The 13,666-nt window shown below is 40.2% G+C and overlaps 1 protein-coding gene across 1 annotated transcript in view; it reads left to right on the top strand.

Moving 5' to 3' along the window:
* Positions 1-13,666, top strand: part of GSG1L (GSG1 like) — a 163,392-nt gene that overhangs the window by 111,883 nt on the left and 37,843 nt on the right. The window contains exon 3 of the mRNA XM_066577478.1: positions 9,408-9,560. Coding sequence (XP_066433575.1) covers positions 9,408-9,560 — 153 coding nt within the window. The remainder of the gene's footprint in view (positions 1-9,407; positions 9,561-13,666) is intronic.

Below are 13,666 nucleotides of genomic sequence, written 5' to 3'. Positions count from 1 at the left end.
TGCTTACATTTCATCCAGTATAAGAAATCCTCTGTAAGCTAAATAGCCCAAAATTCTCAGAGATATTTCCTACTTAGGCTTCATGCCCCCAGGTATATTCCAACTCTGTACAACATCCAAGTTGTGAGGAGTAGTAATATGGCACTTATAGACTTGTACATGGCCCTGCTGAACCTTTATATACTTCTATACCCCCCCTGCATGAAATCAGAGGTCATTTTCTATTAGGTTTCATATGAACACTAATGCATGTTCCATCCGTTACTGTATTATAGAGCGATTTTCACTTAATAGGATTGCTTCAGGACTGGTTCTCAGCTTTTTAGGCTTTATTCAGAGTATGCTATTCACTCAGACCAAAATGCTGGAAATGAACGGAAATGTGCTAAAATTGCGACCAAAGTTTGCAGCTTTGGTCTTCATTTCAATAATGGCAGCCTATGGATTATGGAGCCACCCAGGATTCCAAATGAATGCCATTTTCATCATGTCAGACGGGACCCCTGGACAGGAAGGCTAGCCAGAGAATAAATTGCAGTCTAAATGGAGCCTTAAAAGGGTATTTCCGTCAGCAACAATTATGGAATAGCCGTAGGGTATCTTCATCGACTCTTGTGGAGAATGTAGCCAGTATAAATTGGGGGACCAGGATAATAATACTACTTACCCTTAGGAGAATTGGGTAAGGGGTAACAGAGGCAGGATCTGTATCTGGCATCTTTGATATATGCTGTCGATATGCCATAAATGCTAATGATGTGTATCTACCCTCAATATAAAACAAGAACTTTCTTCATTCACTAACAATAGAAATGAACACACATTTAAGTTGCAGGCGTTTCTTTATCATTAAGCTTTAGCTTTATGTATAAATCTTAAAAATATGTATTCAGTATACTTGTCTAGTGAAAATTAATATGGGTATGCAAAGAAATCGATGGACATACAATATCAATATATGCCTTTCTCTATGGCTGTCTCTCGGAGACTGAATTTTAACATGATGTTATATTTGAATATTGGAGCATATGCAGTTCTCAGTTGTATTAGCCTTGTGTGCAAAAAACTATGCAATCCCTTTAATTGGTTTCAGGATTTAGCTTTGTGAAGGCAGGGACAGGAGTGGAAACGATAAATGACTAGCATTAAATGTGTTCGTGAAGTGCTTTTCATACGTTTTTGAGGGTTGAAAACCTCAAAAACAACTAAACAAGTGGATTTTATGCACTTGATTGTAGAGTAGATACGATGTTTATGTCTATAATGTCTCACAGGGGTTTACATTTTAATGTTTGTAGCTTTCTGTTAATCCAAAAAACAGGTGCCAAATGTAGAAAACTAAGTGTTGTTGCTCAGCGAATCCTTCATCAGTTTGTGCATTTTCTTTTTCAGTATTTCTTCTCAAGCAATTAAACTATCTTTCTGGTTCTGTGCACCAAACCTTCTCTTTTGTATTCAGCAACATTGGGATTCCAGAAGCAGCGTTGCATTCCGTGACAGGAAGCATTCTATCTTCAGGGAATTCTTTGATATGGTAAAAAGCAGAAAATGAAGGTCTTGGAGTAGAACGCCAATTTAAGAGGATAAAAACCATATATGCATAAATTACAGGGGGTTTGGCTAGCATGGATAGCATAAGTTCAGCATTCAATTCTTATCATTAGGGCTTGAAAATTATATTGTGGAACCAGATTACGAAAACAGACATGAGCAGGACAACTGAACCAATTTTCGAGGAGTATCTACTGTTCTTTCATTAGCAAAAACAACTACTCCTAAGGGCCATATATCCATATGCAACAAGATTTCTTTAATAAATACCCTTCTTTCTCTTCCCTGAGTAATTTAGGTTTTTTAATTCAATTTTTCAGGCCTATTATTTTACAGCATTAACTCATAAATTGAATATAAGTGGATACAGAAATACTGTTGAACTTGTTCGTAAAAATCTACAAAAATCCCACACAAAAAATCTAAAAACAATTAAATTTATAGGCCTTGTGCCCACGGCTGTGTCGGACTGCACCAGCAGAATATCGCAGTGGAGTCCAACACAGCGCCCCCTAAAGACTCTATACTCACCTCTCCGGATCCGCCGCGTGAGCCCGTCCAGCGAGCCAGCACACATGCACAGTGCAGCACATGATGTGTCGGTGGTGACACGTAATCACGCGATACTTCCGTTGTGCTCACAGCAGAAGTATCACATGACGGATGGCTTCTATTGACTTCAATTATCCCTTTTTACACAGTGGAAATCCGTCCGTGGGCATTAGCCCTTAATGTTCAATAATACACTAAATAAATGCAAAAATGCATGAAAAATAAATAATTGTATATTTTTCTATATAAATATATTTCATTTTTCATGTATCAGAAAATACATAAAGGGATGATGAAGCTAACAAAGAGCCCTCTCAGCCATTATAATACAGAGCAAATGTGATTCCTCTACCAGATGGGAGGAATGTCTCAAGCATGCAAATTATGAAAGGGTAGGAAGAAAACACTCAATGCATGTAAATATCATGAAAAAAAGTAATCTGCAGTGTACTGAACAGCTGTCAGTAATATCCCCCAGAAAACATACATAACACATTTATAATGTATACCCTTGGACATTCTGTAACCAGGGAGAACAACACAAGAGAACCTTGATGCGCGTTTCACTGCTTCGGCAGCTTCATCAGGAAACTAATGAGATTAACACAGTGGGGGATATATATACACCAAAAAGTCTCTATTATATGACTCAAATAGTGATGATGTTAAAACAGTGCATCTCCACTTTGAACCACCAGACTTCACGGAATAGAGGCTCATGAGTTGATAGAGTATGACTCCCGAAGTCACATGACAGTGGTGTGACGCACAGGTTATCGTAGCTTGTCTACAGCTGATAGTGCTTGTGGGCAGTCATTTATCATGCATTAATCAGCACTTCCCCTCAGTTAGAGGAGGATACAGGGAATAAAAAAATATTTTAAAATGTAGTGATCTGAAGGATAAGGTCCTTGGCTTTGGGATAAAAGCAGCGCTAGAGAGTAGACCGGTTCTTTTATTATAAAAAATCATCCAAAAAAAGAAGCAGAACCCGGATTCTATCTTACTAGGGTCCACTTTTCAATACTTAGAGATGTTAAACTGCAGGACCTGTTAGGGGGCTTACATCCCCCATAAATGACTCTACTCCACTTGATTAGTTCATTGGACGAGAATGAATCTGGTCCGTTTGGCCAGCAGTTTTCTGCTACACTTAAGTAATGCAAAATGTTTATTACTAGAGATGAGTGAGCATACTCGCTAAGGACAATTGCTTGAGCGAGCATTGTCCTTAGCGAGTATCTCCCCGCTCGGAAGAAAAGGTTCGGCTGCCGGCGCGGGTGACAGGTGAGTTGCGGCAGTGAGCAGGGGGGAGTGGGGGAGAGAGAGGGAGAGAGAGATCTCCCCTCCGTTCCTCCCCGCTCTCCTCCGCCGCTCTCCGCCCTCCGCCGGCAGCCGACTCTCGTCTTCCGAGTGGGCAGGTACTCGCTAAGGGCAATGCTCGCTCGAGTAATTGCCCTTAGCGAGTATGCTCGCTCATCTCTATTTATTACCAATTTTGTTTTGGATGGTTATTTCCTTTATATGACCCAACAATGTCAACCATGAGGTTTTCAAAAATAGAGAAAACATTTATGAATAAAGAATTTATAAAAAAATAAATAAATAAAATAATCCAATGTAACATATTACACAGAAGTTAGTTTTCACAACACATTGCCTTACTTGTTGAATTGTATCGCCTCACGGTAGGGCTCTTCATATTCTATAACACTTGCAATCCCACTATAGGAAAGAATGCATGTGACATCGGTCTCTATAACCACAATAACAAGTTTATTTTGACTTAGACCTTAGAGTCACTTACACATATCCAATAACAAATGAATATCTGTATGTGTAGACACCTTGATCCCCCTTTTTTAAAAAGCATATTCTATTGCTGGGTCAATTAATGAAATAATTGATGAGTAGGTTGATTATTTATTTATCGATTCATTTATTTATAATATATTGTATTGGTATTTCACAAAGTATCTGTATATTTTATACATTTATGCCCAGCGCTAAACACATTATCATTTGTATATACTGTGCGCATCTCACCTTTCGCAAATAAACAAATATGTAGATCCACTAATGAATTGACTAATGGGCTATTTGATCATCAAATCATATTTATTTTTTATTTCTTCATTTCTCTCACAAGTTATTGATTTCCCGCACTATACTTGTATGCTGCATATATTTATGGCCGCTTTTAGAGCATAGGAATATGGGTAAACTGTGTGTCCTTCGTCTCTTTAATAAGTGAATAGACATTTTGTCTTTTCCTTGTTCTGCTGACAGTCCACTAGTCCTATAAATTAGGCTCCTATGTATTGTGTAATGAATTCTGCCACTGCCAGTCTTCCCAGTTAAAATTCTCTATACTCACATTTAAAACCATTGTGCAACACTATTATTATATATATTCTCCCCTTTTTTAACATATTTATAATAAAGATTTGTTTATAAGTAGCAATGCTCTGTTACATATAACCAAATCATCAGTTACTCATGCGGTTCCAAAATCCCTGCTTCCCGGTGGCTTCACATAAGCGTGTTTTTGCGTGTACATAGGTGCGTACATAGGTGTGCACCCATGTATGTGCAAAAACACGCATAAATGCAGGTCCGTGCATTGTTTTCAATGGAGCCACTGCTGCTGCTGGCAGCTCCATTGAAGGCAATGACCTGCCGGCATCCATGAATTCTTTTTCAGGGAAGGGCTTTACATATAAGCCCTTCCCTGAAAAAGAAAAATTTTAGTGTAAAAAAAATAAATAAATAAAAAATATACTTACCTGTCCGCCGCTGCCGTGACCCCCGCGGGGATGAAAAACGCATCTGCCACATGCGGCAGATGTTTCCTTCATCCCCGCTAGTAAAAAGAATTCCCTGCTGCTACATCTGCCACATCTGTGACAGATGCAGCAGAGGAATTCTTCAATTCTCTACCGCAGCTGTCACACGTCAGCTGTGGTAGAGGATCCTGCTGCGGTCATTTAATTTCAGGGAAGGACTTTAAATATAAGCCCTTCCCTGAAAATCAAGTAAAAGTGCTTTAAAAAACAAAAAAAATAGATACTCACCTTGCTTCAGCTGCCGTGGCTCAGCCGCATCTTCTCCTGCTGTCCCCTGCTCTGTAGTGCTGATATATCAGGAGGCAGGGATTTAAAATCCTCGCCTGCTGAAAGAGCTCTTCCTGAATGAATGCCACCCAAAAGCAAAGGTGGTGAACCAGCAAGAGCTGAGCCCCCTCTCTCAAAGCAACTCCACAGTCAGTCTCTGTGGCAAGTATACTTTTGGGCTTTAATGATAGCCTGATTATCCCCCAACACTTAACATTAGGTGAAACAGTGATGATTCAGATTACGTTTTTACCTTAATTCATTGCATAGGGATTTATACCGCTCCCATTGTACTCTAACAAATCCATAGGCAAGCAGCTAACCCTAGTGGAAATAATTGTCTTATTAAATTAGGCTTCTGACTAAACAACTCAGAAGGGGAATTCTAGGAGTAGGAAATCTCCCAAAGTGCAGCCCTGCCTGGTGAAGTAGATGAGTCACATAGTACTACATCTGACGTGGAACAATAGTTTCCAGATAAAACACTGTAAGAACTTGAAAACTCAGAGCAAGAACCTTCTTGACTTTGGAAAAAAAACTCTGACAGGAATCATGTTTTTACTAGAACAAGTAAAGCTGTTGTCCCTGTTGTGTGTACAGAATTTACAAAAAGAGAAAAAAAACTGTAGGGTCTCTCTCACGCAAGCGTTTTATTACAGCGCAATGCACCCATATCTCATGCAGCAGGACGCAATGCAATGAGTACTTGCTGTGTGCAGACAATAGCCATACAACTGCTGTGTATGCGTGCCAAGATAATGCATTCTGCAACATTTTTTATGCACGCTGTGTGAGAGACACAATTGGAAGTAATGTAAAGTTTGTTACCCCGTATTACATGAGCAAAGCCCGTGCGCATACTACGGGGTAAAAATGCTTGTGTGAGAGAGCCCTAAGAGAAGCAAAAAGGGGAAATACTGAATTTATAAGACGATGTATTAATTAATAAGTGCAGAATCTAACATGTAACATGAATGTGTTCTGGATTCTGATCATGTGGGGTTCAGCACTTCTGTATGGCCATATTAATGCACTTTGTAATGTACATCGTGCATTGAATATGAGCCATACAGAAGTTATTCACTTACCTGCTCCGTTGCTGCCGTCCCCGTCTCCATGGCTCCGTCTAATTCTGATGTCTTCTGGCGTTTTTAGACGCGGTTGCGCAGTCCGTGCTTCTGCCTGGTGAATGGGGCCGCTCGTGCCGGAGAGCTGGTCACCGCGTCGTCATCGTAGCTCCGCCCCGTCACTTGTGCCGATTCCAGCCAATCAGGAGGCTGGAATCGGCAATGGACCGCACAGAGCCCATGGTGCACCATGGGAAAGACCCGCGGTGCACCATGGGAGAAAACCACAGTGCATCCCTGGGAAAGGACCGGCAGCCAGCTTAGGGAGAAGATTTTTAAAACTTCATATTTCGTCGGATCGGTAAGTAGCAAGCGGTTTAAAAACCGCTTTAAATTGCTATTTTATGCCAGGGGGGTGACAGGGGGAATGGGGTAATGTAAAATTTTGATGTTTGCCGCGAGACAACCCCTTAAGACATTGAAAGAATTGATTACTTAATATTACTAAAATAAATTACTGAAATGTTTGTTTTTCTGTCAACTTTTCACTGATTGTATAATTGTACATTGTTCTGCCGTTTACCAATAAGCTATTGAAGTATTTACCGAAAGTATGATATACTACAGGATTATATTTGTTTTCAGACTGCACCCATTTCTGAATATCCTGGTATCGTAGTGTAACTAGTGCCACTATGTGTAAGGCCTCTTTCACACAGCCGTATGGGTTTTTACACTTGTTCGATCGCGGGTAAAAAAAAATTTAAAAAAATCACATGAATGAAGAATAGCCACGATGTAGTCCTGATCTTAATTAGAGTTTTCTTGTCCATTCATATGGGCTGCTGCCACGTGATGACAAAAAAATATGCTACTGCGCGGAAATCCCTTAGTCGGCAGAAATCCTCAAATGACTGCTAATGCTTAAATAGAGTCAGCTGTCTCCTTTTCCTGGCGTTGGATACAGCTAATCTCCCTCTACCTCTTTTTTTCAGCTCCCATAGAAGTGTATTGGAGCTTACAGCATATCTTGGCAAAAGATAGGACCTATCTTTTGACGCGGTGTATAAAATCGGTCACCGATGTGCTACTTTTCCCCGACATGATTTTTTTATGCGCCCAAAAATCGTTCATCTGACTGTATATATTGGAATCCAATGTTTCAGATGGTCACAATTCTTGGACGCGGCTACATTAGCTGCAGATATACGGTCATGTGAATAAGTCCTAAGGCTTTATTTACACTGGTGAGTGGCATGGACGGAACTCGCACAGGAAAAGAACCCATTCATTTGAACCGGTTAATTTACACGAGTGATTTTTCTCTCAGATTGACAGTCCGAGTTAGAAAAATCGCTGCATGTCAAATTTTTGTGCCTTTTTTTTTTTTTTTTTTTTTTAAGAATCACATACTATTTTTTGTGTTATGCAATTTATAGGTTTCACATTTTGGCACATTTGGACACAACACTACGATATTAGCAGCATTGTTCTGTGTATTCCCTAGGACCGCATAGAACCGGTAACAGATAGAGAAGTCACTGCAACACCTTCTTGGATCATCCGACACATTTCGTTCTGGTCATTATTCCCCCTACACACCCCACTTCTTCTGGGTCTGATAGTAATGGTATGCACGGTCTCAAATTGCAGGAAGCAGCCGGGGTCTAAAACCCCTTAAAATGAATTTATGACATTTTTAGTTCTAACATTCCGCACTGATTAATTTCTTACTATACACTTATATCAGTCTGAGCTCTATCTTCTGATAAGGAGATCCTACGTCCCCGCATAGTGAAATAATACATTCTGCTGATTAATTTCTTCGCATACGCTTACATCCCTTTGAGCTCCATTATTCTGATAAGTCTGCATAGACACAAAGTGAAATGATTGAAAGGCCCTGTTCACATTGTATTCTTTCCAAGAATTTGCCAAAGAAAACCGGTAGAAAAAAAGGAGGTGATATGTTAGATCTTGGCATGTAACCGATGTCAGGATGTCCGCACACAGATTGGTCCCATCAAGTGAGCCTAATCCATGTGCTGATGTGAAGAGGCTTTCAATACAAATCCACAGAAGAAATCTGACCCTTAAATACACAGATTTCTGGCGCAGTTTTCCTTTGAAAACCACATGGACACAGATTTCCTGTGAGTACATAGCCCAAGAGTTACTGGATATTGTATTTTATGCCATTTGCTGCATAAAAGCGAGTATCTAAGCTGCCTCTAACGGCGACTGCATGTAGCCACAGCAATGCTGTTCTAAGTCTACCCCAGATATTTGGAGCTCTGCAACGGAACAACAGAGCTCCGACCCCCTATAAACATATAGAAAGAAATTAATTGTTGCAGAATATTGGACCTACTCATACTAAAAATGTGTTCAAGTTCAGACAATCACTTTAAAGTTCTGTTTAAGAACGTTGCTTCTTGTTGACTATAAGGCTTTATTCCCACAGGCGCTGCGATTTTCAGCCGCCTGCATTGTGGCCGAAAATCGCATGAAGAAGAAAAAGCCGCGGCAAAGTCATGGCGTTTTCTAATCCGTTCACACAGCCGGGTGCAACGTATATACGCCAAAGCCCATATTTCCATTGGCCAGGGGGGGGTACTTTGGCACTGCTAAACTCTCTCCCTCTCACTACACCTCCCTTTGCCAGCTGATCGTGGCAATAGAAGCTCCCATAAAAGCCTATGGGAGCTGCCAGCAAAGGGAGGGGAGCGTGTTTAGCAGTGTTAGTCATGCTAAACTCCCTCCCTCTCCTTTGTCAGCAGCTCATAGGCTACTATGGGAGTTGCTGGCTATATGTGCTATCTTTTCCAACCGGTTGATTTTACATCACAGAAAATAGCCCTACTGAACAAATGTATTGGAATCCAATGCTTCAGATGGTCGCGATTTTTGACCAACGTTTAATCGCGGCAAGATAGTCGCAATAAAACGCTTGTGTGAATAAGGCCTTAGGCATATTTAATGGTTTGGCACTTTTCTATGCATACAACAGTAATGTAATGAAGACTGAATGTGAAGAATGGATTGTACCTACTTTCTCAAACTTGTCCTTTTTTGTACGTAAAGTTAATTTCTTCATCTTCTCTGTTGCTGTTATGTGTTGCAGGTGTGCTCTGGCTGTCCGTGGTGTCTGAAGTGCTGTTCATTTTACTGTTAGTCGTTGGATTCAGCCTTATGTGCCTAGAATTCTTTCAGTCAAATAACGTTGTGGATGGTCTGAAGTTAAATGCTTTTTCTGCTGTCTTCACTGTGTTGTCAGGTAACATGAAACTCTTTTTAAGAAGAAGTCAAGACAAAATGTCACATGTTTAAACTAAAAGGGAGGCCATTTTCTCATGCCATTTCATAAATACCATATCCTGTTATATAGGAAACCACTGAAACGCTGCATCCTTATCTTAGCACCCACGTTGACCCCCCACCCCACCCCATTGCCCATGAGTACTATGTAAATTATGGTCATGGCAGTCACTGCATTCATAGCTCTCAAGATGGCAGAAGTCACCTGATTTATCCCCATGACCACCTTCCTAGTTGCAAGAAATGATGAAAGAGTGGCAGCATGCAAAAGAATTATAAAATGAATATGATCTTTATTGTTCAATGATCATTCCATAAAAAGGGGGGCAGGCCATGTTTCGGCCCTAAAAGGGCCTTTTTTAAGGCCGAAATGTAGCCTGCCTCCCTTTTTATGGAATGATATGGTTAGAGCATTTCTTAACTTCATCAGAAAATGGCCAACACCTTTAAACTTGTGTGCGATTTCTACATGCGCATTTATATAGCTTTCTGCACAATACACAAACTAAACACCAAAATGGGATGACAGCTATTGCAACAAGAACACTGTTCATATATTTCTGGCATGTCCTGTTTTCTTTATAAAACATCGATTACTTCCCGATTCAGTTATTTTGGAGATCTGGAGTCAACCTTTCGTATATTTACTGACATAACACACATAAAATGTTGAGTTACTTTAGAATTACTTTGTAAAGACTGCAAAGCGCTCCCCTGTTGTATTGATTTTGTCCACTTTCTACAAATGCCATACTACATGTCCCTAATGTATATGGGGTGATTTAGTGGTCATTGATGGTTATCCTGATAATATTGCCAATGGCTTAGAGTTATGGTCATATGTTAATTTCTAATATCCCTGACGTTTTCACCTAATATTCCTCATAAAGAAGTTAATGGTATTAATTGGAGTGGTCTAATGTAGTAAAAAGCTAAAGTGCATGTATAATTTCCTTTCATTTGATCTACGTAAGTAAAAAGTTAAAGGCTATGGAAACCATTGCACATGAAACATCAATACACACATATCTTACTAAATCCCTGTAGAAAAACATATGTATTTATCTGTTGTTTTTTTTGCATTGAGTTTTCCTTCTCATGCATTTAGAAAGCTTCATACTTACTTTGTAGGCTCTACTACATTCAAGTTTCTGGTTTGGGCGTGTTCACAGCACTGATCAGCTGGTCTCTATAATGAATGTACACAAACTCAGTTGCCCCTCCCCTTTTTCAGAGGCTGTGCAGCAAAACCATGTCCACTCAATACCACACAGCTATCTCTCTATCTCATGTTCTTTCTGTGTAGCTGCTTGTCCATTCTCCCTCACTGCTAAGAGCAGAAAAGTTACCTCAAATGAATTATAGCCCTCTGTGATAGTAGCTTTTTCTGCTCTCTGTCCTCCTGATCTCCTCCACCATCCCCAGTACTGTCACACAGCTGTCTGTAATAGCTCAATGGAAAGGCAGTGCATGCAGTTCACAACAGGGGAGCACGTTAGGAGAGGAGCTGTCAGTTTACTTTGATTGACAGAATTTGCTAAAATTTCAGTCCTCCAGTCTGCAGTGCCTTGCAAACAATACAAGCATAGAAGCGAAACATATGGAAATTTGTAATGAAAACCAATTACAAAAAAGTCTTAATTTCCAAATACGCAGAGCACAAAGGTGCACATAGTCTTTAAGTGCTGATTAATTTTATAATATACACTACCGTTCAAAAGTTTGGGGTCACCCAAACAATTTTGTGTTTTCCATGAAAAGTCACACTTATTCACCACCATGCGTTGTGAAATGAATAGAAAATAGAGTCAAGACATTGACAAGGTTAGAAATAATGATTTGTATTTGAAATAACATTGTTTTTACATCAAACTTTGCTTTCGTCAAAGAATCCTCCTTTTGCAGCAATTACAGCATTGCACACCTTTGACATTCTAGCTGTTAATTTGTTGAGGTAAGCTTGTGAAATTGCACCCCACGCTTCTAGAAGCATCTCCCACAAGTTGGATTGGTTGGATGGGCACTTCTGGCGTACCATACGGTCAAGCTGCTCCCACAACAGCTCAATGGGGTTCAGATCTGGTGACTGCGCTGGCCACTCCATTACCGATAGAATACCAGCTGCCTGCTTCTGCTGTAAATAGTTCTTGCACAATTTGGAGGTGTGTTTAGGGTCATTGTCCTGTTGTAGGATGAAATTGGTTCCAATCAAGCGCTGTCCACTGGGTATGGCATGGCGTTGCAAAATGGAGTGATAGCCTTCCTTATTCAGAATCCCTTTTACCCTGTACAAATCTCCCACCTTACCAGCACCAAAGCAACCCCAGACCATCACATTACCTCCACCATGCTTAACAGATGGCGTCAGGCATTCTTCCAGCATCTTTTCATTTGTTCTGCGTCTCACAAACGTTCTTCTTTGTGATCCAAACACCTCAAACTTGGATTCATCCGTCCACAACACTTTTTTCCAGTCTTCCTCTGTCCAATGTCTGTGTTCTTTTGCCCATCTTAATCTTTTTCTTTTATTGGCCAGTCTCAGATATGGCTTTTTCTTTGCCACTCTGCCCTGAAGCCCAAAATCCTGCAGCCGCCTCTTCACTGTAGATGTTGACACTGGTGTTTTGCGGGTACTATTTAATGAAGATGCCAGTTGGGTACCTGTGAGGCGTCTGTTTCTCAAACTAGAGACTCTAATGTGCTTATCTTCTTGCTTAGTTGTGCAACGCGGCCTCCCACTTCTTTTTCTACTCTGGTTAGAGCCTGTTTGTGCTGTCCTCTGAAGGGAGTAGTACACACCGTTGTAGGAAATCTTCAATTTCTTAGCAATTTCTCGCATGGAATAGCCTTCATTTCTAAGAACAAGAATAGACTGTCGAGTTTCAGATGAAAGTTCTCTTTTTCTGGCCATTTTGAGCGTTTAATTGACCCCACAAATGTGATGCTCCAGAAACTCAATCTGCTCACAGGAAGGTCAGTTTTGTAGCTTCTGTAACGAGCTAGACTGTTTTCAGATGTGTGAACATGATTGCACAAGGGTTTTCTAATCATCAATTAGCCTTCTGAGCCAATGAGCAAACACATTGTACCATTAGAACACTGGAGTGATAGTTGCTGGAAATGGGCCTCTATTCACCTTTGTAGATTTTGCACAAAAAAACAGGCATTTGCAGCTAGAATAGTCATTTACCACATTAGCAATGTATAGAGTGCATTTGTTTAAAGTTAGGACTAGTTTAAAGTTATCTTCATTGAAAAGTACAGTGCTTTTCCTTCAAAAATAAGGACATTTCAATGTGACCCCAAACTTTTGAACGGTAGTGTATATTTACCCTTTACATAGGAATAAAGTTAGATGATACAATTCTGACTTCCTACAGTCAATTCTAGGGGATGATCAATGGATATGGAATTATACAGTTATGACTGAACTCTATACTAAGTGCGGAAATCAATATTCAAGAGCTCCATCTAGCAGGGAGTACAGACAAGAAGAATTGTATTACTGTATTTTGCTATGTGTGGATACCTCACTTGAGCTGTGTCAGAGACCAGGGGTTTCAGTGCCCAGATTCTTCTAAGTGCCCCCCATGACTATTATATGCTAGAACTGCATTTAGATTCCTGCTAGCTATATTGGAGCTAGTTCCCAACCTTACAAAGGCAACTCTAAGAGCATCTATAATGCAATGTGATGCATTGTAGGACAGTTAGATTTTTCTAAATCACATTACTGTACAATGACTGGTGCAAAGATTGCCCTTCTCAGAATGTAAATTAGCTAAGCACATTGTATATAGCAAGTACAAAGCTGGGAGCCGTGTTCAAAAGAAGCCATCTGAATTACAGTACTGATGCAGCTATGAATGAAAACGGGCTAAAAAATGCTTTTCGTTTTGTTGCATGTGTTCTCTTGGGTGTTAGCAAACCACATTTTGCATCGACCTGTCACAGTTCTTTTCTAATAGGTAGATGACACTTTTATGCTGCACCAAGAATACCAATTGGGCAGGAAATGGCACTTTGTCTGACACTCAGAATGATGTGGCTAAGCCATGAGAATAG

This window comes from Eleutherodactylus coqui, chromosome 8, assembly GCF_035609145.1.
Source record: "Eleutherodactylus coqui strain aEleCoq1 chromosome 8, aEleCoq1.hap1, whole genome shotgun sequence".
Lineage (NCBI taxonomy): Eukaryota > Metazoa > Chordata > Amphibia > Anura > Eleutherodactylidae > Eleutherodactylus > Eleutherodactylus coqui.
This window is presented reverse-complemented; position numbering and strand designations above follow the sequence as displayed.